Source organism: Setaria viridis, chromosome 8, assembly GCF_005286985.2.
Source record: "Setaria viridis chromosome 8, Setaria_viridis_v4.0, whole genome shotgun sequence".
NCBI classification, from domain to species: Eukaryota; Viridiplantae; Streptophyta; class Magnoliopsida; order Poales; family Poaceae; genus Setaria; species Setaria viridis.
Genome location: NC_048270.2, coordinates 41,530,559 through 41,556,051, shown reverse-complemented (window position 1 = coordinate 41,556,051; position 25,493 = coordinate 41,530,559). Strand labels below are relative to the sequence as shown.

The 25,493-nt window shown below is 50.0% G+C and overlaps 1 protein-coding gene across 1 annotated transcript; it reads right to left on the bottom strand.

Annotated features, from left to right (window-relative positions):
- Positions 1–21,138: 21,138 nt before the first annotated feature.
- On the bottom strand, positions 21,139–23,932 carry LOC117866668 (laccase-22). Its single transcript, XM_034750944.2, has 6 exons — positions 23,714–23,932; positions 23,342–23,493; positions 22,927–23,171; positions 22,693–22,824; positions 21,652–22,575; positions 21,139–21,571 (listed from the first exon to the last, which is right to left on the bottom strand). Exons 1-6 carry the CDS (start codon positions 23,915–23,917, stop codon positions 21,441–21,443), a joined length of 1,788 nt encoding a protein of 595 aa, XP_034606835.1. The 5' UTR covers positions 23,918–23,932; the 3' UTR covers positions 21,139–21,440.
- Positions 23,933–25,493: the final 1,561 nt, after the last annotated feature.

Here is a 25,493-nt window from a genome sequence, read left to right as displayed (position 1 = left end):
GAATAGTTGAGGTAAGATCACAAAATTAGAAAAATAAAGATGTTTTTTTCCCTCTCCGTCCCCTCGCAAACCGGCGAGGATCGGCTCCCTGCACGCTACAGCGGTTGGAACCGGAGCCTCCAAAGCCACACCAAAGTGGCCCTATACACGAAGGTCAAGCAACACGTTACACATTACCAAGAGGGCGGCTGATAAATTACAAGGATGGAGTCGGTGTGCTGAAATTTGTAGGTGGTTGGATCGTAACCGCCGTCGCATCAATCGCTGGTCAATCTGTCGCGTGCTTCGTCCCGGCAGCATATGTATAAAGATCCTTGCAGGAATTGCATGCCTTGCTAGACCCTGCATCGTCGGAGACGAGGACGAAAAAGGAGGAGCAAATAAAGCTCCATTTCTCACCTGGCTCCAAATAATCGGCCAATACAACCACTCCACTCATGGGTGCTTCTGCTTTCTCATCGCCATGCATTCAAGTCCAAACGTATGAGTAGTTGCATGCAACTGCGTCACCATCATCACCTACTCTGCTCATCTACTGTCACTACGGGAAACAAGAAAATTGCCGAGTGTATTTTTTTTGCCGAGTGTTTTTTTCGAGCACTCGGCAAACAAGCTCTTCACCGAGTGCCAAGCGCTCTTCACCGAGTGCCAAGCCAAAAACACTCGGCAAAAAAAATACACTCGGCAAATCGGGACTTTGCCGAGTGTCAAATAAAAAACACTCGGCAAACCCCCTTCTTTGTCGAGTGTCAAAAAAACACTCGGCAAAGAGGGTAGTTTGCCGAGTGTCAAAAAAGACACTCGGCAAAGAGGGGGGTTTGCCGAGTGTTTTTTTTGACACTCGGCAAAAAAATATTTTTTTTCTCTTTTCACCATGAAATTTTTTCTACTCCCCACATACAACATGTGGTACTCCATGTTAAAATTTGGTATATTTTTGGATTTATTTGCTATATTTATTTAATTAATTGCATTTCAAGGAAATTTTTGGTATAAGTCAAATTTGAACTGCAAGTGATTCAAATTATGGAACAAAATGAGTAGAAAAATGATATGCATGTTATTTGGCCCTGTTGACGCCAGATTTTGACACGTGTAAAATCGGCATTGGAAGTGGAAGAAATTAGGAGATGCGGCGAGATACAAGGGCGATGATTGGAAATTGGCCGATTGGTGCTATAGTCAAGGATCGGCCAATTAATGCTACAGTCGAGGATCGGCCGATTGATCCTTGGAGTTCCGCCTCACCCGACCCCTGAGGCTTGGGATCGGACGCGCCCGACCCTCCGAGGGAGGATCTCCACCTCGCCCGACCCCTGAGGTTTGGGATCGGACGCGCCCGACCCTCCGAGGGAGGATCTCCGCCTCGCCCGACCCCTGAGGTTTGGGATCGGACGCGCCCGACCCTCCGAGGGAGGATCTCCGCCTCGCCCGACCCCTGAGGTTTGGGATCGGACGCGCCCGACCCTCCGAGGGAGGATCTCCGCCTCATCCGACCTTAGTTCCCAGGGTCGGAATGGGTCTGAGCCCTCGACATGTGGGTCCTGATCGGTTACCCCCTTGCCAAAGAGGTGATCGGCCGATTATGAGGTTGGAATAGTTGGGCTGATGTGGGCTTAAAAAGGATTATGAAGACGAAGAGGGGGTCAGCCCATGAAGCGCGTGAAAATAGTACGAATCATACTTGTAAATATTCGTTTTCTGTTTAAATTTAGGGATAGAGTTCTAGTCGGATAAGAAGTCGTTTGTACGGGGCTATACATATCCACCCTTGTAGATCTGTAATGATCATCAACTCAATACAACAAACTACTTTTTCCTCGTACTTACTTTCAAGCAGACGACTTCGCCAATACTTTTTCTCCTTTTTCACGAGTTCGTACGGGTTGGCGGGGCTGCATTAACTTGACCTCCGGCTGATCTCGTAAGTTCCGTTTATCGAGTAAATTCTAAGCTTTAACTTCGGGTGCATTGCTGTCGTTTCGTTTAGATTTATTCACCAGTTATCGATATTTACTAGAATTCTAGGTTTTACCTGTTGTTCTAGTTTTATCACCAGTTATCCAGCTAGGAATCAGTAATTTCGGCTTTTCTTGTTCTTCGCTGTTTACCTATTTCACGCATAGCCGATCAGATCTGTTCCTAGTGTTGCTACTGTAGCGTTGTTTAGATTACTCTAGCAGTTTTCTCTATAAACGTTACCTGGTAATCGGTTGCATCATAGCCGATTCCTTTATTACTGCAAATCAGCCGAATCGCTGATAAGCTTTCTCAAGATCGGAATCTTAGCCGATCGCAACCTCTGGGAACTGACACGTTTATTTCCTTGCCAATCAACAGGTCAGATTGGCTGGCATGCCGTGCGAACCGCACCAGGGCAATCACCCGAACAGGAGCTAAGCAGATTCTCCCGGGTCGTGTGTCCGACGCTGGGAATTCAATCAGCTGATTTCTAGCGCCAACACACTTTTGGCACGCCCGGTGGGACCAATACAACCGCCACCATGTCGAAAGCTGCTGAAGTCTCCGAAGATAACGTCATCGAGGTGACAGAGGCAGATCTCAAGGACGACCAGAAGGAAGAACTAGAGAGGCAGACGGCATACTACCGAAAGACATGTCTGTAGTCCTTCAGTCGCACCAGGAGCAGGGAGACTATCAAAAAGGCTCCGTTTCCAACTCCCCGCCAGATCACAATCACTGAGGACTCGGACAAGATGTCCGAGATGGTCCAGCAATCCGTCTATCAAGCTTTCATCGATCAATCCCCGGTCCTTTCTAAATACGGTGTACAATGCCGTCATCAGCTCCTTGGCTAGCGGTGTATCTCAAGGGTACCAGGGGCCGGCATATGCTCCGCCGATTACGGCTCCGAACAAGAATACACCTTATTCGGCTTCTCAGCCGATCCAATTTCCAGTTGGGGGTTCTGGCGCTTCCTCATCATCGATCCCTATGGGGTTTAATGGTACGCAACACCTCCAGCCACGTCCTCCTCCCCTAGCTCCCTCCCCCGGCGGCCCTTCCCTTCCCTCCCCTCCCCTCCCCTCTCCCTCCCCCAGCCGGATCTGGCGCCCCTAGCTCCCCTTTCTTCCCCGGCCAGATCTGGCGCCCTCCCTTCTTCCCCGGCCGCGGGGCGGCGGCGGCGGCGGGTCGTGGCGACTGGGGCGGCGGCGGATCTGGCCGCGGGGCGGCGGCGACCACGTCTTCGAGTTCAACTACGCCATCAACGTCCGTGCCCCAGGTATGCCGCGGCAGATCTGGCGCCCTCCTTTCTTCCCCGGCTGCGGGGCGGCGGCGGCGGGTCGAGGCGGCGGCGGCGGGTCAAGGCGATGGGTCGAGGCGGCGGCGGCGGCGGCGGGTGGAGGCGGCGGCTGTGCGTGGCGGCCGGCCGGTGGTGGTGGCTGGCCGGAGGTTGTTTTTTTTTTAATTTTTCGCAAAAAATGTTGCCGAGTGTTTTCTGGCCACTCGGCAAAGACTTTGCCGAGTGCGCGACACAAAACACTCGGCAAATCCGTGTTTGCCGACTAAAAATTTGCCGTGTGCCATTTGTCGAGTGTTACACTCGGCAAACGGTTCGCCGAGTGTTTTTAGCCCTTCGCCGAGTGCCCCTGGCACTCGGCAATGTTTCTGTTTCCCGTAGTGTGTCTGTGCAGTGCTTGCCCCCGTGTTTTTAATTCACTCGCGCCTGTTTGGTTCTTTAGTAATTTTAGTCCGTCAAACCAAACACCCTGCGTCTATTCCATTGCACTGATGATGATCTGTCTCACTCTCTGACTTCTTTCCTTGTCTAATTTTATGACTGATTTTTCCTTAATATGTAGGGATTGGACTGATTCCTTCTCAATACCTGCAAAATTGGTCTGAATGTCTAGCATGTTATCGGTTGTATTCTATCTCGACCTAGTCCATCTAAATAATGAGCTAGCAGCGTGCGGTCCGACGAACAACCCACGATGAGATCATCTTCCTAGTGGCGCTCGCCCCATGCCACCATCGTTCTTCATCTTTGACGGCACTCCCACCACCCACCGCCACCTCCTCCGATCTCCCCCATGCCCCCCCTCCTCTAATCGCTCCAGCACTACCCTTATCCACCATCTCCAACAGCTCCTGACTCGCCATCACCGACCGCTACCACCCTAACCTAACTATGCTGGGAAGCTCACCGTCACCGAGAAACCTATATAACTTCCAGAAGTTTTTTTTTGTTACATGGCTTCCAATGTTTAAGATCTGTGCTATAGTATATGGATGGTGATGAAACTACCTCATCTCCCAAGCCAACTACAAGTAAATATCTTACCCCTGACACATTGAATTGGTCTATTCAAAATGTTGTATTAGGGTTTCCAGAATGTTGAATCAGTTGTAACAAAATGTTGAAGCGTGTAGCAAATGTGGGAAAACCTTGGTGAGGTGGGGGGAGCAAGTCAAAAATAAATATGCGATCTCCGTGCAATGTTGAGTGAGCCTATTCAAAATATTGACAGAGAATTTACGGATTGTTGAATCAAGTGTAAGGAAATGTTGAATAGTATTCGTGGAGAAAGACTGATGGGCTGCAATGGTTGTGCTAGATAGGCCTAACGGGCTTTGAAGTTGTGTGGCTTAACTGGCTTCCGCAAGCCACATAGGAGCCCCTCGTCATCACACCCCCCACATCCTCCGCTACCCATTGGTTGTCTCCCACCACGCACGGCTGCTAGCGTCCTGCCGCCTCGCCTCCCCCACCCACAACCCATCACCACTTCTCTCAAAAAAAAACCCATCACCACCGTCGACTACCCTCCGAAGAAGCCCTCGCCCTAGAACTCTAAACCCTAAGGCCCACGCCCTCCTACTACTAACCCTAGCAAGGATCGAATGAGCGATGGTGCAAACAGAGCACGAGCAAAACATGAGGAGGAAGAGGGTCTGCCAACTAGTGGGCCCCGCGGAGCATTGGATGTGGATCGCGCATGACGTGTTTTTGATAGATAGGATTCTATATCACGTGCGCGATACATACTCATTGACATCTCAAGGTCCTTCATGGACAATGATGGCCTCCTCCAAGCGCCCTAGCTTCTCAATTGCCTCCTCCCGCCCTTTCAGTGGGGATGGTAATGAGTGCTACCATAGGATTTACTTTACTTTACATCCTCCCAAAGACCCAAAGATCCATCTCTTGGGCAGGGCGAATGAGTGAGACGCCAATAGTAATTTTTTGAAGAGGCTACGACAGGCTAGGAGCCGTCCTGAACATTATATTAATATGCAAAGTTGGTCCATACAAATTTGCAACATGGGGGCAGAAGGGATGGCGTAGCTTAATTTACAACTTTATGAAAAAGTCACTCCATAACATGAAGGAGGCCTTGTCTAGTGAGGCATGGAGATGGTGTCTCCAAAGCTCCAAGTCGTCCACTATGGCGCGGAGGGTAGCACAAAGAGGCGGGTAGGAGTACTTGAAGACCATCTCATTGCAAGCTTTCCAAATGTTCCAGAGGATCACCGTGTGAAATAAACATGGCCCCATAAAGGCTATAGTTACTGATTTTGGTGACTAAGTGACAACATAGTCATTAGGACTAACGGTGTGTCAAGCATGTACCTTGTAGGTTTTATAGGTCCCAAGAATGCAAACCAAATCATGGAAAGATCCAAACCATGGTATTCAATTGTCCAAGCCATGGTATATAGGATTACTCATGAAAATATAGCACCGAATGATCCGATGGTCCAATGTAGCAAGTGTTGGAGCATTTGGTATAACAACAAAATTCCCAAGGGCACCGGATGATCCGACACTAGGTGTCGGACTAAGCATTTTTACTTTGAAATCATCAAGAAAGTTCTGGATAAAATACTCTTCAACATCGGATGTTTCGATACCCATCGAATCAAACATCAGATGAATTTTGTGTTTCGGATAGAAGAGAAGGAGCGGCACTAGATGATCCGATGCACTATCGGATGGAGCGTCGGACAAATTTGGCAGGGAGGGGTCAAATTGCTATATGCATCAGTAGGAGGCACCAAATGATCCAATGCCTACTCCATATGACCATTGGATCATTCGGTGCTCATAGTGTCAACTAGTCATTGGAGTATCAGCTCCTTTAATGATTTGAGCTATTTATACCCCCTCTACTCACCCATTTGGAGTTGTTGTAGTGTGCAAGAGTGAAGCGTCCCCACATAAGTAGAGACTAAATGTGATACAAATATCAGTCCTAGGAGGCTGATAACACATTTATTCGACAGATAATTCAGTTACCGTACAACTCCCGAGGGAGTGGGCGTGAAAGCCACGCAGCAATAAACAGTAAATAAATAACGGCGGCTAACCAAGCGACTGCCAAAAGACAGCACTCGGGACTACACGGCAGCAGCAGCATCTTGGGCGGGACAACACCACAGGCAGCGTCGGGTGCGGACACAACCTCTACTCGAGGTCCTCTGCGGCGAAATCAGGGTCTTCCTCTGTAGCAATGAAGCAAGGGTGAGTACTAACGTACTCAACAAGTCCAACCCCATCCACGGAGGGGATACAAGCAAGTTTATGCACAAGTATAACAAGGATAGGCTAGAGTTTATTTGCGGAAAAGCTAAATTTTTTTTTAACACATGCAGGGGATCGTTTCGAAAGGGTTTTTGTAAAGTTTTCCCTTAATACCCAGGACATTGAGTGGGGTTGATCCTACACAAAGGATCCAAGCTTTTATCGCTATCGGACTCCCCGTCCGTCATAGCGCACGGCACAACTGCCGGACTCTTCTGAATTTCCACACACACACACACACACTCATGACATTCTTGCCCAAACACTAGTTATGTGACCAAGCCGTAATTCATCCAATACCGTGGACACGGCTACCCGGGTAGGTGTTAACTCTGCAGAGGGTGTACACTTTTCCCACAAGTAGGGTACCGTAGCACAATCACCTTAGTGATGGTATGGATCCTAACGAAGCCATTACCCACCTTAGCTAAGACTGGCTAGTTCTCGCGGAAACACCCAAGGGGTTCACGGCTCGTCCAGGAGACCGTAACCGGGACGTAAGTCACCAAGATCTTACTCCTTTTCCATGGGTTCCCGTTGCTCACCAGCACTCCTGAGGACTAACCCTCCAGCTAGTGGGATTTATGCTAAGCCGTTGCCCATACAACGGTCGAGTGGTTGCACGATAGTGGAATTAGGCAAGATGACACATCAACTCGGTCCTTAATTACGACCGGATGGATATCTCCCAACATTGCTCAACCACCAAGGTACGAGCACAACAACGTGGCATCCACACAAGGAACACCCATCCATCCCGTCTACACATCCTTTTCCCCGAACCCAAAAGCCATTCCTCTTACTTGGACGCACACACATGTTTACTTTCCGAAAACACCATTGTAATAATGATTGCATTTGAGTATCAAATTCCTAAGCGTTCTAGCAGCGGTTATCAACAAAACAGAGCGAGTCATATTTAGAGATAAGCATAGGACAACAAGGAATGTTCATATCAATCAAGGGGTGGCTATCCAACCATGTCTTGCGGTGAAATAATATGCATTTTGTAAAACAGGCCAATAGGTTGTGTTTGAAAAACTAGGTATTAAGTATGCATCAAAGGGTGAGATTGGACTTGCCGTCTTCAAAGCCTTCCGGGAGTTCCGGCTCGCGGTACTGGTCCTCGGGCTCGGGCTCATGGTCAAACTCTTCCTTGGGCTCCTCCTCGGGCAATCCGTGATCTACGGCACACACAAACAGACACACAAATAAATAAAAGAGAAACGATTTTTAACCGTGAGCTCCGAACAGGAAACGCGAACGGAAAATAGGTAGAGGGATTATTTTTGGGAAATTTGGATATGGATCGGCGAAAGTATTCTGGAGGATGACGTGGTAAAGTTTGGGGTTAATCGGAGAAAGTTTGGCGCATGAAATGACGGGTTAAACATGGATTAGGGGCTTAAACGGAGGCTTAAGGGCTGATTTACAGTAACCAGGGACCTATTTGTAATTTCTTTCGGAAGTGGAGGGGCTTATGTGTAATTTGGGTAAACTTGGGGGTCGGATCTAAAATCAAAGGCAATCTTCTCTTCTTCTCCAGGAACTTGGAGAGAGAGAGGGAGGAAGAGAAGTGGCCGGCGGCCGGCCGGCCGGGCGTCGCCGGCGGCGAGCCGGGGGCGGCGGGTGGTGGAGGAAGAGGAGGGGGCCCCGTTTTGCCCCTCACCTTGGGGAGGAGTGGGGAGGGGCGACCGGGCGTCGGTCTCCGGGCGGAGAAAGGGGGCGGCGGCCGCTCGTGGCGGCGGCGGTGGCTCACGGCGGCGGCGGTGGCTTGTAGTAGGGAGCGGTGATGGTGCTGGTGGATGAGGAGGTTGGCCGTGTGCCGGGCCTTTTATAGGCCGGCGAGGGAGAGGCGGCCGGCGTGGAGTGGGGCCGGCGATGGCGTGCGGCGGTGGCGGGCGGCGCCGGGGAATCGGTAGGGGCCGGCGGTGGCGTGCTCCCACGGGTAGCGGGCGGCGCCGGGGGTCGGTAGGGGCCGGACGATGGCGTGCTCCAGCGGGCGGCCGGGGCGGGTGGCCACTTCGGCGCGGGCGTCGCGCGGCGCCTGCTGGGGCCGGGCGGCCGGAGCTGGCAGCCACGCGCCGGGCGCGGGCGCGGCAGGGCCCGGGCGGCCGGTACGGCCGGCGGCCGGAGGAGTTAAGGCCGGGGAGGGGGGGCCCGGTCAAGGGAGGGGAACCGGCCGGAGGGAGTGGCGCCAGTAACCAGGAAGAAGAAGGAGAGAGGAAAGAGAAGAAGGAAGGAAGGAGAAAGAAGGAGAAGGAAGAAAGGAAAAGAAAAGGGGAAAAAGGAGAAAGAGAAAGAGGGGACCGGCGGTGATTTCGGCACGCGGTCGGAGCACGCGCACGGCGGTCAGACGATGGCGCGCGACGAGATTTACGGCACAGATAAAAGGATAGGTGGGGGTCGGCATGGGTACCGGGACGGCGAAATCGCCGGGAAGGTTTCCGATTTCCGGGAGCTCAGCGGTAAAAAGATTTTTAAAGACGGTTTTTAACGGCTGATTTTAGTTAGTGATTTCTGCGGGCGTTACAAACCTACCCCACTTAAATTGAATCTCGTCCTCGAGATTCGACTGAGTCCGGAAGAGATGGGGAAATTCCTTCTTTAACGCGTCCTCGCGTTCCCACGTGGCCTCTTCTTCGCCATGCCTGCTCCATTGTACTCTGCAGATCCGGACTGTTGTATTCCTTGTCCTTCTGGTGACAGTGTCTAAAATCTTGACGGGTACTTCTTGATACCGAAGGTCCTTTTGTAGGTCTATTGTTTCCACCGGTACTTGTTCCTCCGGTGCTCTCAAGCATTTTCTTAGCTGGGAGACATGGAATACCGGGTGTATATCCGACATTTCTTCAGGCAGTCGGATGCGGTATGCTACGGCTCCAACTCTCTTTAACACCTGGTATGGTCTAATATACCGAGGGGCTAGCTTTCCTTGCACCTGGAACCTTCGCGTACCCCGAATCGGGGATACCTTGAGGTAGACAAAATCTCCCTCATTGAAGCACAATTCTCATCTTCTTTTGTCAGAGTAGCTCTTCTGTCTGGACTGTGCAGCCTTTAACTTCTCTCGGATTTCTGCTACACGGTCTTCTGCTTCCTTGATGAAAGCTGGTCCGACCAGGGAACGCTCTCCGACTTCTGACCACATCAAAGGGGTCCGACACTTTCTACCATAAAGAGCCTCAAATGGTGACATGCCTAGACTGGCTTGGTAACTATTGTTGTATGAGAATTCTGCATAGGGTAGACTTTGTTCCCAATCCTTTCCATAGGTGAGGACACACGCCCTTAACATATCTTCCATGATCTGATTTACCCGTTCGGTTTGGCCATCGGTCTGGGGGTGATAAGCTGAACTAAAATCCAGTTTGGTGCCCATGGCTTTCTGTAAGCTCCTCCAAAACCTAGAGGTGAACTGAGTCCCTCTATCCGAGACGATTCGGCTGGGCACACCATGCAGCTTCACTATGTTGTCGACGTAGAGTCGAGCCAGTTTTTCTCCACCGTAGGTGGTCCGTACAGGCAGATAGTGAGCAACCTTGGTGAGTCGGTCCACTATTACCCATATGGAGTCATTTCCCTTCTGAGTTCTGGGCAAGCCTACTACAAAATCCATGCCGATCTCATCCTACTTCCAAACCGGGATAGGCAAGGGTTGTAGCAAGCCGGCTGGCTTCTGGTGCTCGGCCTTGACTCTTTGGCAGGTATCACACCGGGCGACAAACTGAGCTATGTCTGCCTTCATCCCATTCCACCAGTACTTCTGCTTTAGGTCCATATACATCTTGGTGGATCCGGGGTGAATAGAGTATGCTGAGTTATGGGCTTCATCCATGATGGTTTGCCGGAATTCTCCGTCCTTAGGGACACAAATTCTGTTCTTATACCACAAGGTTCCCTTGTCATCTACCCTGAAATCCAGGGCTTTATTTTCTCCGGTCTGCTTGCGGATTTTTACTAGGTCTTGGTCTGAACCCTGGGCTTCTCGGATTTTATCCTCCAATGTGGGCTGGACACTTAGCCTACGGCTAGCATTCTGGGGAATGATATGCACATTCAACCGGGCCATTTCCTCTCGTAGACGGACATTCTCGGGTCCGGGCTGTCCATAGGACTTTCTGCTTAGGGCATCAGCTACAACATTAGCTTTGCCGGGGTGGTAATGGATTTCCAGGTTGTAGTCTTTTACCAGCTCTAGCCACCTCCTCTGCCTTAAGTTCAGATCGGGTTGGGTAAAGATGTACTTTAGGCTTTTATGGTCGGTGTAGATTTCACACTTATTCCCAATCAGGTAATGTCTCCAGATCTTGAGGGCATGCACTACGGCTGCAAATTCTAAGTCATGGGTTGGGTAGTTCTGCTCATGGGGCTTAAGCTGTCGGGAAGCATATGCCACAACCTTCCCATCCTGCATGAGGACACAGCCTAATCCTTGTCGAGATGCATCGCAGTAGATGACGAAGTCTTGCTGGATATCTGGCAAGGTCAGCACTGGGGCTGTTGTCAATCTTTTCTTCAGCTCCTGGAAACTCCGCTCACATGACTCGGTCCAGGTGAATTTCTTGTCCTTTCTGAGCAACTCTGTCATGGGCCGGGCTATCTTGGAGAATCCCTCAATAAACCTCCGATAATATCCAGCTAAACCCAGGAAACTTCTGATTTCACTAACATTAGTGGGCTGCTGCCAGTTGGAGACGGCTTCCACCTTCTCAGGGTCAACTGCTACTCCTTCCGCGGTCAAGATATGACCAAGGAATGCCACTTTCTCAAGCCAAAATTCGCACTTGCTGAATTTAGCATAGAGTCGGTGGGCTCTCAATTTTTCTAAGACCACCCGTAAGTGGTGTTCATGTTCTTGAACACTCTTGGAATAGATAAGTATGTCGTCAATAAAGACTACGACAAACTTATCTAACTCGTCCATAAACACCTTGTTCATGAGGTTCATGAAGTAAGCCGGTGCATTGGTCAATCCAAAGGACATCACGGTAAACTCAAATTGACCATAGCGGGTGACAAAGGCGGTCTTCGGGATGTCGCTCTCCTTGATCTTGAGCTGATGATACCCCGATCTCAGATCTATCTTGGAGAAATACTTGGCTCCCTTTAATTGGTCAAACAGGTCATCTATTCTAGGGAGGGGGTACTTGTTCTTAATGGTGACCTCATTTAATGCGCGATAATCCACGCACATCCTCATACTTCCGTCTTTCTTCTTGACAAAAAGCACGGGGGCTCCCCACGGGGATGAGTTGGGCCTGATAAAACCACTATGTTGTAACTCTCCCAACTGCTTCTTCAGCTCGGCTAACTCTGAGGCTGCCATTCTATAGGGTCTCTTGGCTATAGGGGAGGTCCCGGGGACAAGGTCAATTACGAACTCTATGTCTCTGTCAGGGGGCATTCCAGGTAGTTCCTCAGGAAAGACGTCCGGGTATTCACTCACTACCGGGACTTCTTCTATGGCCTTGGTCTCCATGCTGAACACCATGGGGTCTGGACCACTTCCCTTAGTGTGACAGGTCACTTGCACACCATCTCTATTGGTCAGGTGCACTACCTTATCAGCACACCCTATATGACCGTCATGCAGGCTTAACCAGTCCATTCCAAGGATCACATCTATCCCCTTAGACTTAAGTACTACCAGATCCGCTAGAAACTCTACCCCACTTAAATTGATCCTTACCCGAGAACAACCTAGCCGACACTGGATGTCAGCTCCAGGAGTCCGGGTTAATAGGGGTAACTTTAGTAGTACTGTAGGTATACGATGTTTTTCCACAAAGCTTGAGGATATGAAGGAATGTGATGCTCCAGAATCAAAAAGTACTGTTGCCAAGATTGAGCTGACTAGGAACTCACCGAGTACCACGCCCTGAGCGTCGCGAGCCTCCTGCGCACCGATGTGGTTGACGCGGGCTCGTCCGAATGACTGCTGGGGCGGCCTCATCTGCTGGCCGTTGTTGTTGCTGGGGTTGCCACTGCTGCGGACTGGCACACGGTTGGCTCCTGACAATGCGGCCCTGGGCCCAGCTACTGAGTTGGACAAGGCTGATGCTGCTGGCTTGTTGGCATAGGGGCAGTTGGCGATGAAATGCCCTGGCTCTCTGCAGTTGAAGCATGCCCTACCATTGCTGGTAACCTAGCTGGCACTGCTCTGTGGGGCCTTGATAGAGTTCTGGCTCCTGAATGGGGCGGCAGTCTGATGCGAACCAGATGCTTGGGACTGGGTCCGATAATGCATGGGAGCTTGGGACCTGGGCAAGGGGTGACCGAAGCTCCTTGGCTTCTGGAATCGGTCCTGCTGGTGCGCCTTGCTTTCCAGGAACCGACGCTTGTTGTCCCTCCGCTCTTCTGCCTTGGCCCTCTCAGTTAAGATGGCCATGTTCATCAGGGTGTTGAAGTCGGGGTATATCTGAGGAGTGAGCAGGGTCCTCAGCTCTGCGTTCAAGCCTTTCTTGAACATGTCCTGCTTCTTCTCATCCTTGTCCACCTCCTCCGGAGCATAACGGGCCAGCTCCATGAACTGGAAGGTGTACTCCTCCACAGATCGGTTGCCCTGGCGGAGTTCACGGAACTCATCCGCCTTGCGCTTCATGGTGGCGGCGGGAATGTGGTAGCGATAGAATTCCGTCACGAACTCATCCCAGGTGATAGTGGAGGCATCCTGGGCGGCAGAGCAGTAGTTCTCCCACCAAGCTAGGGCAGTCCCAGTGAGCTGGTGTGCAGCCAAGAGAACTTTGTCCCTGCCCTCACAACCAAAGGGCTCCAGCTTCCTCTGGATGACGCGCAGCCAGTCATCTGCATCCAAAGGGTTGACAGACCCGCCAAAAGTGGGTGGCTTGGTCCGGAGGAAGTCCGTCAACTTCTCATTCATATTCTGCCCGCGGGGCCTCTGGCGAGTAACGGCGTTGGCTAGAGCTTCCAGCAGAAGGGTCTGGTTGTTCATCACTTGAACCAGATCGATGACCGGTGGGGGTGGTGGCTGCTGTGTTCCCACTTGGCTTTCTCCCCTTCCTTCTGGCTGGCTTACTTCCTGCTCCTCAGGAAGTACTGCTGGGGGTGGCTCCTGCCTTTCAGGCTGCCTCTCTGCACTGGGGGAGGCATGGGCCTGACTTGGGGAAGTCCTGGTGGCACGCTTGGGCGGCATCTGCAGATTGAGTGAGACCTTTTTATGAGAGTATGATTTGGATTTTAGTGATCTTTAAAGTGGTTAATTCGTATTTTTGAAGAGACAGAATCCACCTCCTGTCGACAAACACACAGACTAACAAGCAACAAGCACAAACGATTTTATTTATTTTGCCACGGGGGGGGGGGGGGGGTACAACACTGCTGGGGTAAGGCCAAAACACGCACTACACGACCGGTTACAACAACACAACTGGGGGTACAACTCTAAACTGCGGACCATGACGGCTTCATTCCTTGGGCAAACCTGGCTGGCACACTACTCGCGGGGCGAGTCTTCTCCCTGGACTGAGTGATCTTCCAATGGGATGAGAAGGGCCAGCACCTCATCCTTTAGAGTCCCGCCCGTGGGAGGGGTCTCGGGAACCACTCCATCCGACACCTCGGAGTTCCTTTCTGAAGGTGGTGGTGCCGGGGTGGCATCCGGGCTCTTCCGCTTACTGGGCCCTGGGACAATGGGAATCCCTTCAAGGATCGGAGCTTCGTCGTCCTCGATGGCCACCATCCTCCTTCTGGCACGAGCAGTGAGGTGGGCATCCTTCAGCTCCTTGGAGTGCCGATCCTCAGCCTCCTTGAGAGCCTCAACGGCAATGGCCTCGTTGCTTTGAGTGGCTGCGGCTCGGGCTTCGGCAGCGGCTAACTTCACCTGAAGCCTCCTCACCATAACCTCTGCGTCCTCGGCCCTACGGATCTGCTGCTTCAACTTAGCAGCCTGCTCGTCGTAGAGCTCATACAAGGTGAGAAGGTAGGCAGCCATGTGCAGCACAGTGGGGTCATCCTCGCGCTGTCCACGTCCTTCCAAGGTCCGTACCCGGGCTAGCCAAACCGGGCGGTTTTTCTTGACAGGCGGGTAGAACCTCATCGGGGTGCGGCCGATGTGCCTCTCATAGATCTGGCACAGGAAACGGAGGGCCTTCCGGGCTGCCACTTGATAAGTATCCTTGTGTCGGAAGCCGGTGGCGGTCACGTTCCATGGCTGGATATCCGGATAGCGGCTGCTCCACCCGATGTAGATAATCATCTCACACCGAGGGGTCCCGCGGTCCTCGTACTCCCTGCTGGTGTACTCCGGACGCTCGTAAATCCCAAGGCGGTCCATGCAGGCGAACAACAATCTGGGAAAACCAGGCTCCTCCAGGGAGTGGCTGTTGACCCATCCTTCCTCGGCCATCTGGAAAAGATCCGGGGCACAAATTAGTTTTACAATAGAGCAAGGGTAGGAAGAAATTTTGTAATTCTTTTGTTTTGTTCAAAAAGGGATAATCCGGTCCTAAGGTCGCGTCCTACAGCCAACGACGGCTCTGATACCACCTGAAGCGTCCCCACATAAGTAGAGACTAAATGTGATACAAATATCAGTCCCAGGAGGCTGATAACACATTTATTCGACAGATAATTCAGTTACCGTACAACTCCCGAGGGAGTGGGCGTGAAAGCCACGCAGCAATAAACAGTAAATAAATAACGGCGGCTAACCAAGCGACTGCCAAAAGACAGCACTCGGGACTACACGGCAGCAGCAGCATCTTGGGCGGGACAACACCACAAGCAGCGTCGGGTGCGGACACAACCTCTACTCGAGGTCCTCTGCGGCGAAATCAGGGTCTTCCTCTGTAGCAATGAAGCAAGGGTGAGTACTAACGTACTCAACAAGTCCAACCCCATCCACGGAGGGGATACAAGCAAGTTTATGCACAAGTATAACAAGGATAGGCTAGAGTTTATTTGCGGAAAAGCTAAATTTTTTTTTAACACATGCAGGGGATCGTTTCGAAAGGGTTTTTGTAAAGTTTTCCCTTAATACCCAGGACATTGAGTGGGGTTGATCCTACACAAAGGATCCAAGCTTTTATCGCTATCGGACTCCCCGTCCGTCATAGCGCACGGCACAACTGCCGGACTCTTCTGAATTTCCACACACACACACACACTCATGACATTCTTGCCCAAACACTAGTTATGTGACCAAGCCGTAATTCGTCCAATACCGTGGACACGGCTACCCGGGTAAGTGTTAACTCTGCAGAGGGTGTACACTTTTCCCACAAGTAGGGTACCGTAGCACAATCACCTTAGTGACGGTACGGATCCTAACGAAGCCACTACCCACCTTAGCTAAGACTGGCTAGTTCTCGCGGAAACACCCAAGGGGTTCACGGCTCGTCCAGGAGACCGTAACCGGGACTTAAGTCACCAAGATCTTACTCCTTTTCCATGGGTTCCCGTTGCTCACCAGCACTCCTGAGGACTAACCCTCCAGCTAGTGGGATTTATGCTAAGCCGTTGCCCATACAACGGTCGAGTAGTTGCACGATAGTGGAATTAGGCAAGATGACACATCAACTCGGTCCTTAATTACAACCGGATGGATATCTCCCGACATTGCTCAACCACCAAGGTACGAGCACAACAACGTGGCATCCACACAAGGAACACCCATCCATCCCGTCTACACATCCTTTTCCCCGAACCCAAAAGCCATTCCTCTTACTTGGACGCACACACATGTTTACTTTCTGAAAACACCATTGTAATAATGATTGCATTTGAGTATCAAATTCCTAAGCGTTCTAGCAGCGGTTATCAACAAAACAGAGCGAGTCATATTTAGAGATAAGCATAGGACAACAAGGAATGTTCATATCAATCACGGGGTGGCTATCCAACCATGTCTTGCGGTGAAATAATATGCATTTTGTAAAACAGGCGAATAGGTTGTGTTTGAAAAACTAGGTATTAAGTATGCATCAAAGGGTGAGATTGGACTTGCCGTCTTCAAAGCCTTCCGGGAGTTCCGGCTCGCGGTACTGGTCCTCGGGCTCAGGCTCGCGGTCAAACTCTTCCTCGGGCTCCTCCTCGGGCAATCAGCGATCTACGGCACACACAAACAGACACACAAATAAATAAAAGAGAAACGATTTTTAACCGTGAGCTCCGAACAGGAAACGCGAACGGAAAATAGGTAGAGGGATTATTTTTGGGAAATTTGGATATGGATCAGCGAAAGTATTCTGGAGGATGACGTGGTAAAGTTTGGGGTTAATCGGAGAAAGTTTGGCGCATGAAATGACGGGTTAAACATGGATTAGGGGCTTAAACGGAGGCTTAAGGGCTGATTTACAGTAACCAGGGACCTATTTGTAATTTCTTTCGGAAGTGGAGGGGCTTATGTGTAATTTGGGTAAACTTGGGGGTCGGATCTAAAATCAAAGGCAATCTTCTCTTCTTCTCCAGGAACTTGGAGAGAGAGAGGGAGGAAGAGAAGTGGCCGGCGGCCGGCCGGCCGGGCGTCGCCGGCGGCGAGCCGGGGGCGGCGGGTGGTGGAGGAAGAGGAGGGGGCCCCGTTTTGCCCCTCACCTTGGGGAGGAGTGGGGAGGGGCGACCGGGCGTCGGTCTCCGGGCGGAGAAAGGGGGCGGCGGCAGCTCGTGGCGGCGGCGGTGGCTTGTAGTAGGGAGCGGTGATGGTGCTGGTGGATGAGGAGGTTGGCCGTGTGCCGGGCCTTTTATAGGCCGGCGAGGGAGAGGCGGCCGGCGTGGAGTGGGGCCGGCGATGGCGTGCGGCGGTGGCGGGCGGCGCCGGGGAATCGGTAGGGGCCGGCGGTGGCGTGCTCCCACGGGTAACGGGCGGCGCCGGGGGTCGGTAGGGGCCGGACGATGGCGTGCTCCAGCGGGCGGCCGGGGCGGGCGGCCACTTCGGCGCGGGCGTCGCGCGGTGCCTGCTGGGGCCGGGCGGCCGGAGCTGGCGGCCACGCGCCGGGCGCGGGCGCGGCAGGGCCCGGGCGGCCGGTACGGCCGGCGGCCGGAGGAGTTAAGGCCGGGGAGGGGGGGGGCCGGTCAAGGGAGGGGAACCGGCCGGAGGGAGTGGCGCCAGTAACCAGGAAGAAGAAGGAGAGAGGAAAGAGAAGAAGGAAGGAAGGAGAAAGAAGGAGAAGGAAGAAAGGAAAAGAAAAGGGGAAAAAGGAGAAAGAGAAAGAGGGGACCGGCGGTGATTTCGGCACGCGGTCGGAGCACGCGCACGGCGGTCAGACGACGGCGCACGACGAGATTTACGGCACAGATAAAAGGATAGGTGGGGGTCGGCATGGGTACCGGGACGGCGAAATCACCGGGAAGGTTTCCGATTTCCGGGAGCTCAACGGTAAAAAGATTTTTAAAGACGGTTTTTAACGGGTGATTTTAGTTAGTGATTTCTGCGGGCGTTACAAAGAGTCTATTGAAGTGCAAGACACATCAAGAACACATCCATACCACAAACAGTGCAAAAGTGATCATCCAAAGGCAATTAGCACAAGCTTAGAGAGACATTAGTGCTAGGATAGGCTTAGAGAGAGTGAGTGAAAGGTATTGCTACCTTGTGATTGGTTCAAGAAGTGAACCAACATTTGTAAGCTTGGTGCGCTGGTACCTTGGGACCTTGGTGGCTGGCCAGTGTTGGTATTTATTAACGTTACGAACAAATCCGCAAGCGTACATATATACCAATGTAGCATTTCACCCGGAGAGTATTTAGGGTATCATATTTATATTTTCCCAAAGGATTACATTGGTGTAAAAGGATTTATTGGATACATATCCAAGATAATAAGATTAAGTAATACACCAAAGTTCAGGCAGGGGTAAGCCAGGATAAATATATGAGGGTAATGTGACACACATTGTCGTACATACATCTGTGGACCCACCAGAAGGTTTGGACAGGCCCAAATATGAGGCTGGATACCGAGACACATCTGACATGGAGACCATAGTGCATGATGGTGTAGTCTACATGGAAAGATAGGAACTAGTTGAGGATTAGTAAAGTACTTGTTGTAATAGGGTAGGCTTCTTCTAGTCGTATCCGACTAGTATTCTTGTAACCAACCGACCTGTAACCCTGCCCTCAACTATATAAGGTGAGGCAGGGACCCCCTCTAAAGCAATTCAATCCAATCAACACACAGGACGTAGGGTATTACGCAATCTAGCGGCCAAACCTATCTAAATCATGTGTATGCATTTACCTTTGAGTTCCTGATCTCAACGAGCCCCACCAACCAAAACACTACCTCGGGCACCCCCTTGGTAGGTTGTCGGGTCTAAACACTGACACACACAGCCAATCTCAAGAATAAAGAATAAAAAAATAAGCCTAATGTTAGTGGGAGCAAGGCATACATGAGGTCCTAGTGGCATCTATCTATACTAGCAAGGGTCGTACAAGCACATGATTAGAGCTAACTCTAGGCATACAACATTACGGGGAGAATACCCATCTCTGGTCCGCCAAGGCAAGGTATCTTTCAGAACTCCTACACTATACCCGAACGTGGGGGACTACAAGGGACGGGCATGGCTGTCACCATTTGCCGCCTACCCCTCAGACCATGGTGCACAGTCATATTCGATGGATCCCAACACGCCCGAGCACCATGCTCGTACACGTGATCACTACTCTAGCCCCTCCGGAACCCCGACCATGATGATCGATAGGCATAGAGCTAGAGCAAGCTTGAAGGCACAATGAACCTATGCGGTAAGATAGATTCAGCCTAAGCATATGAGTATAACTTAATAGAGCGCAAGTCATGGCATAGCATACTATCGAAATAGCATAACAACTATACTCTTTATAGATAGGATACCAACAAGTTAAGTACAAAATCATACCGAGACCTTGACCGGGAGGGACTTGGTGACCGGAAGCATATCCTTGGTGGAGCTCCAATGTTGACTAGGGGTAGCATTTGTCTACCGACACCACGGGATAAATTATGGTGCTAAGTTTGCATCCTTCCTAACCCACTCTTTTACATTTTTCACATTTTATACTTGCAACTTGAATGTCTTTACTTTCTTAGAGTAGTTATTGGTAGGATCGGCTCTAGGTTGCAAAATGCTTTTTGGTGGGAAGTTTCACTATATCAACTATATATGCACATCTAGATATTTAGATATTTGATACTTTAGTGGAAGCCATAGACTAAATATTTTAAATTTGGCTAATTCGCTCCGTGCTCCTCTTAGGCTACAAGCACATAAAGCTCCTTTCACCATGATAACAGCGGACCGAACATGTCAAGTGGGGAGTACCGCCACTTCTGGAATAGTACAAAGGTCTGTGAAGGAGGATAGATATGGCGCACAAGGCCAGCCAATGCAGCGCCAAAGCTGTCGGGCCCTGGCGCAGCATAGTAGTAGGCCAGCCAATGGGACAAGGGAGACTCCAGTTCCCCTATTAGCCTGGGATGATCGCTATCTGAGTGGCATGCATATCCCTACTATTAGCCTAGCCTCAGCAAACATGGGAGTATTTGCTTGTCTTGAGTGTTTTTCTATAACTATATGATTTTGCCATATTGTTCATCAAAAAAAGTTTTTGTATTATCATTTTGTTCATTTTGCTCGACTACTAAGTTGATGTTAAAACCATTATTGTATATCTTCTTAAAATGTTGCTCACGACTAGAAGGTAAGCGATGTTCTATAACTTCCAAAAATCAATTGTATTTTGACTTCCTTCTAGAACACCAATACATGCTTTCCTTGGAACTCTCGATTGAGCTTGGAGCATTTCCAGCAGATCTCCTTTTCCTTTTCACACATTTCCTCTTTTTCAACCATAAAGGGGATTTAATGCAGAAAACCTCCTCCAGCAGATCCCTTTCTATTTCCCTTTCCCCTTTCTCACTCTCCCACTCCTCTTTACAAACGGGAATTCACCCCTCTCCCTTTCCATGTCCCTTTCTCCCTTCCTCTCTCCAACAGTAGGATCCACATGCCACGCAACATCCCTAGCCGACCAACCCGCCCTGCCTTGCCCCTGTTGTGTGCAAGCATCGCTACCGGCCACTCCCACCATGCACGCCGCTACTGTGGGCCCTGTCCTCCCGCACAGCGCGCCAACCGGCCTAGCTAGCTTCGGCACAGGCAAGAGAAGAGAGAAAGAAAGAGGGGAGGAAGAAGAAGGGGTTTTTACCCTCTAACGCGCTATTAACCCTCTAGACTCTGGTATAAATATACATGCACAATGTACGTATTAGCTGTTCAGCTCCTCGCCTCCTCCCATTCATTCCAAACGTTAATTGTTTTTAAGGCCCAATAAGAAGCAGCCCATTTAAGCCTATCTAGCTGTTGCTCATCTTCTCCCTTCATTATTATTTAGAATACGAAGCATCAAGTGTCGTGACTTTGTCCGTTCGACTGTTCGTCTTTGGTCTTTCAGTCTTCTCCTTCGCCATTTCACCAGATACCGCGACGGCGCGATGCTGGTACTGCCGGACTGACCACTGGAAGACCAGACACCACGCGTCGCCACCGCGGCCACGCCGCCGCCGCTATCCAAATTGACATTGCCGCAAGTAATCCATAATCACATGGCTATCGGTTCTACTTTGCTTTGTCCATTGCCCTCCTTACCTCAAATCCTGGCTCCGCCCTGTACAGTTCCATATATTAAAGAAAGGGGGAAATATTGGTGGCGGAAAAAGCTAGTTGGAACCTAATGTCTTTTACACATTATCTTGGCAAACAATCCAAAGAACAAATACAATGTGCAGCATGCAGAATGAGCCAAGCAAAAGCACTGTCCCGAGCATGTCAGCAGACCACCACTACTCTAAGTTTCATGACTCCATTTAATTTCCATATCTTGGACCAAAGCCAATTACTCTTCTTGTAGTCAACTTTACTCTGAGGTAGTCTTCGAGGCTTGTTCTTAGCATTGAGGAAGATCCTTGGGTGGTGGTATAAGAGTCTCATCAGGTCTTTTCCCATTGTCCACCACAAAGACCATCTTTAGTCCCCATGATGTGTGCACCTCAAAATGGCAATGCATGAACCAAACACCTTGAACATAGCAACTCATGTTAGGAAATAGAAGTAGACTTTGATCTGTGAAATGCTAATTAGAATTTAGGAATCCTTACCTGGGTTGTCTGCCCTAAATCTGATTGCTGCCCAACCTCCGGTAGGAACTCCGATGGTGTTTCTCTCAATGGGGTCAATGAGGTTAAACGTGGAGGGAGAGGTTTTGGGGTTGTAGTTCCCGACCCCATTCCCAACCACGAAAAAGTTAAAACCATGCAAATGGATCGGGTGGCTCTCAGGTGATATGATCCCTGTATCCTGGAGTACAACCTGCACTGAAGCATTGTATGGCAACCTATAAACCCTCGTTCCCTTCATGGTTTGAAGGTTCTTGGGGCCGCTTCCTGTATAGTTGAACTTGTGTGGTGGTGTTGCTGGGAAATCATCGGTGAACACCCCTGGAATGTTGTAATAGTGTGCTTGTAGAATTGGTGTGGATGGCATAATGAACGTCACATTGTTGATTGTTCCAACCAACCTTGTTGCGTTAATGCATTTTGCACATGGGTTGACACCCACGCCAACGGTAAACACAAGGGAGTGGTCTACTGTCAGTGGCACATTGGCTGGGTACTCCTCTGAATTGAGGCTACGGAGGGACTCAACAAATTTTGAGACGATGGTGGTGGCATTTTGAGGTGGTGGCTTGATGAGAGTGAGCGGTGCTGTGGCAGAGATAGTGTTAGCATAATGCAAGGTAGCAGTGCCTGTTTTGTTGTCAACTTGCACGGGGGCATCCATGAAGGGAGAAACTGACAAGAGGTAGCGGCCAGCAGTTCGATCAGCAGTGAGGAGGACGTTGGTGGTCTGGCCTGGAGTAATGAGCAGAGTTGCAGTCTTAAATGGCTTGGTATAGACTGCATCAACCTCAACCACAGTGAATTTGTGCCCGGCAATCTTGAAGAATAGGTCATCATTCAGAGCAGCGTTGATGATCCGGAGCATGTATGTCTTGCCATTTTCAACGTTTAGCTTGAATCCATCTGTCCAGTTAATTTTGAACATGCATCAGGAAGGCCCCTTTGTTTTGGCATTCTAGTAGAAATGGAAGAATTAAGGTGCACAGACTCTTGGATAAGTAATACAGTTCTTTCATGTACCTTGCGAGGAGGCACAATCGGACAGTGGACCAGGGTGACCGTTGATGGTGTGTGAATCGGAAACATTAGGTCCTACTCCTTGTTGCATGGCCTGGTTGATCACCACTTCTGTGTCTGCTTTCCACCATTCTCCTGCAGAACATTACGAAGAATTGCTGCTCATTGTGTGCTAGAGATTATATATGAACCCTGACATATGCATGAGAGCGAGACCATCCATCAGATACTACGTACCTAGCACAACAACAACCTCCTTGTGGGGAGTGGGAAAGGGATAGGGCACACCGAGCTTGGGGAGGATGACAATGGCGCCATGGACGGTAGCCCTCAGCCAGTTGATGTGGGCATGCCAGAGGAGCGTACCCCGTTGGCCAGTAACAGTGAAGTTATACAGAAAACTGGTGCCCGGCTGGATCGGACACTGTGTGATGTATGCTGGTCCATCAGACCACCCTGTCCGGATCTGCCTTACTCCATGCCTGATTTACGATTGATGACCCAGTTAGCAAGCTATACATGCATGCATGTACTCCATATGCTGCATATATCATCTTTGTTTGCCATCGAAAGGCATGGATGAAAACAGAGCTGAGATGCAAATTTGAGCTCGATCGAAGCGTGGTGTGAGTGTGACCATGGGCTACTTTACCAGTGGATGGTGACGTTGTGAGTTACATGATTGACAACCTTGACAAGAACATTATCACCCTCTCTTGCATAGAGGGTTGGTCCTGGGAACTTGCCATTCACAGTGAGGATGGGCTTGGTCGAGCAAAGGCGTGTCACGTTCCTCATAACCACCTGCACAAAGCCAATCCATATGCTGCCATTATATTTTTTTTCTTATTTTTGCTAGCACCTGATCAACCTTGGTTAGCTGGCGCAATAAATCTTGGGATCGGATGGCTTGACTAAACTAATCCTTAACATGCGGATGCAGAGTGGTAATAATTAGCTTGTTCAGTACTATGCAGCACACGAAGAGAAACGGTGATGATGGAAAGCTAAGCTGGGACCTCACATTGAACTTGTAATGGCGGGTAATGGCGTGGGCGCTGAGAGCCTGAAGCAGGACGAAGCTGGCCATCAGGAGCAGCCGCACGAGACAACGCTGTGATCCGGGCACGGCCGCCATTTCTCTGTTGATCGGACGATGCATGGGTGCAGAGCGAGCTAGGCAGAGGAAGCGGAAGAGACTGTGCGGCATGCAGTGTCCCGTGTGCATGGAATGACAGGGCAACGCACGCTTATAATGGCCTTTCGGAGGTGTTGCGTTTGCAGCTGCCATGTCGTTTTTAATTTTAGGTGAACAAGCCTTGCTCGCCAAGGCTACCCAGGCTGCGCTGCGGTAGGAAATGTGTTAACACCACCACATCTGCAGCTAGCTGTGGTTTCTTTTCATTTTATTTACATGCAGTTACACACACATCACACAAGTCCCTTTCTTCCATGGGTTTGGGTTGGCTGGCTTTGCTTTGCCGACCCAGCTAACACTGCACTAGTTCATCTACTTGTAGCCGCAGCAGGTCTCTCTTTTCGGCCCAGGGGTTTGGTTCCATGTACTTGTCCTGGATCTCTCTCAGTCGTACTCCCTACTAACAAGAGCACTTGCTATTAAACTACTGCCACAGTGAAGCTAGGATTGCAGGTATGGGAGTAGAAAGATCCCTCACATTTCAGTGCACCTTTAAGTAACTTGCAGTCCACATTGTTGATTGTCCTCGTGTCATATGTACAAGCTGCAAATTACAACGACACCCACATTGATGTGAATGCATACACGCTATATTAGTTTTGTTTCTTCATTGCAAGACATAATATTTGCCAATTAGAGATAATCTAATTATATTAGTTTTCATTTAGAAATAAGCAGCCTTTTCAGTTATATATATAAGCCAAATCTGACAAAAGAAGTTGTTAGTGGCGTGCAAGGTTTGTTTCTTCATTGCATGACAACATACATCATGGAACATCTCATGGATCCTATAGGAACAATCCTAAATACACCATAGAACATCTCATACATATATCATGGGAATAGTTCAAATTACACCATATGGAATATCTAATTAATACCATGAGAATAATCTAGATAGACAATGGAGCATCTTATGAGTTATGAGTATTGTGGGAACAATCCAAACAAAACTACCAGATATACCATCGAACATCTCATTGATACTTCCGGATCACAAAAAGGGACATTAGGCTCTCATGGACATTTCATCGAACAGGTGTTGTGCATTAGCTAGCTCACCTCGGCAGCGGGTAGGGCAATGCCAGCGGTGGACCGGTGGAGACGGTGGTAGACGAGCACAGGGACGACGCGGCAGCTGGCAAAGATAGCGGCTGACGGGCATAGGGACGGCGGGTGGTGACGGACGTGATAGCTTCCACTACTAATGTTTTTACCAAAAATTCTTTAAATCCTAGAAAATAGCAAAATAGTTTATTTAAATCCTGAAAAATAGCAAAAGAATTCAAAAAAATGGAAACTCCTGCACTCAACTTATAGTGAAGTATAATACATGTAAAAGATGCCCTTAGCATACTTCAGCAACCACCTGTTCAGAGAGAAATTGATCTATTGATGTTAATTTTCACTTTGGTTTCATTCTTCCTTGTGAAAACAATGAGAAGGAAGCCCTAAAAAAAATAATGTAAAGAAGAAGAAAAGAGAAAAACGAAACGAAAAAAACACACTGGGCCGGGCCAGGGGCCCTCAACTCAAGAAGAGTCGCTTTCAGCTGTCTTGTGCTGTGACTAGTGTCCATGGACCATGGATGGATCCTTCTTGGATC

What these genes read in the sequence shown, in the direction of transcription:
- LOC117866668 (XM_034750944.2), bottom strand. Translation starts at nt 23,917, where the DNA reads ATGCACACGGGACACTGCATGCCGCACAGTCTCTTCCGCTTCCTCTGC. An exon ending in CCCGCCATTACAAGTTCAAT is followed by an intron (nt 23,494 to 23,713) that starts GTGAGGTCCCAG and finishes GGCTTTGTGCAG; the next exon opens with GTGGTTATGAGGAACGTGAC. An exon ending in GGAGGTTGTTGTTGTGCTAG is followed by an intron (nt 22,825 to 22,926) that starts GTACGTAGTATC and finishes AATGTTCTGCAG; the next exon opens with GAGAATGGTGGAAAGCAGAC.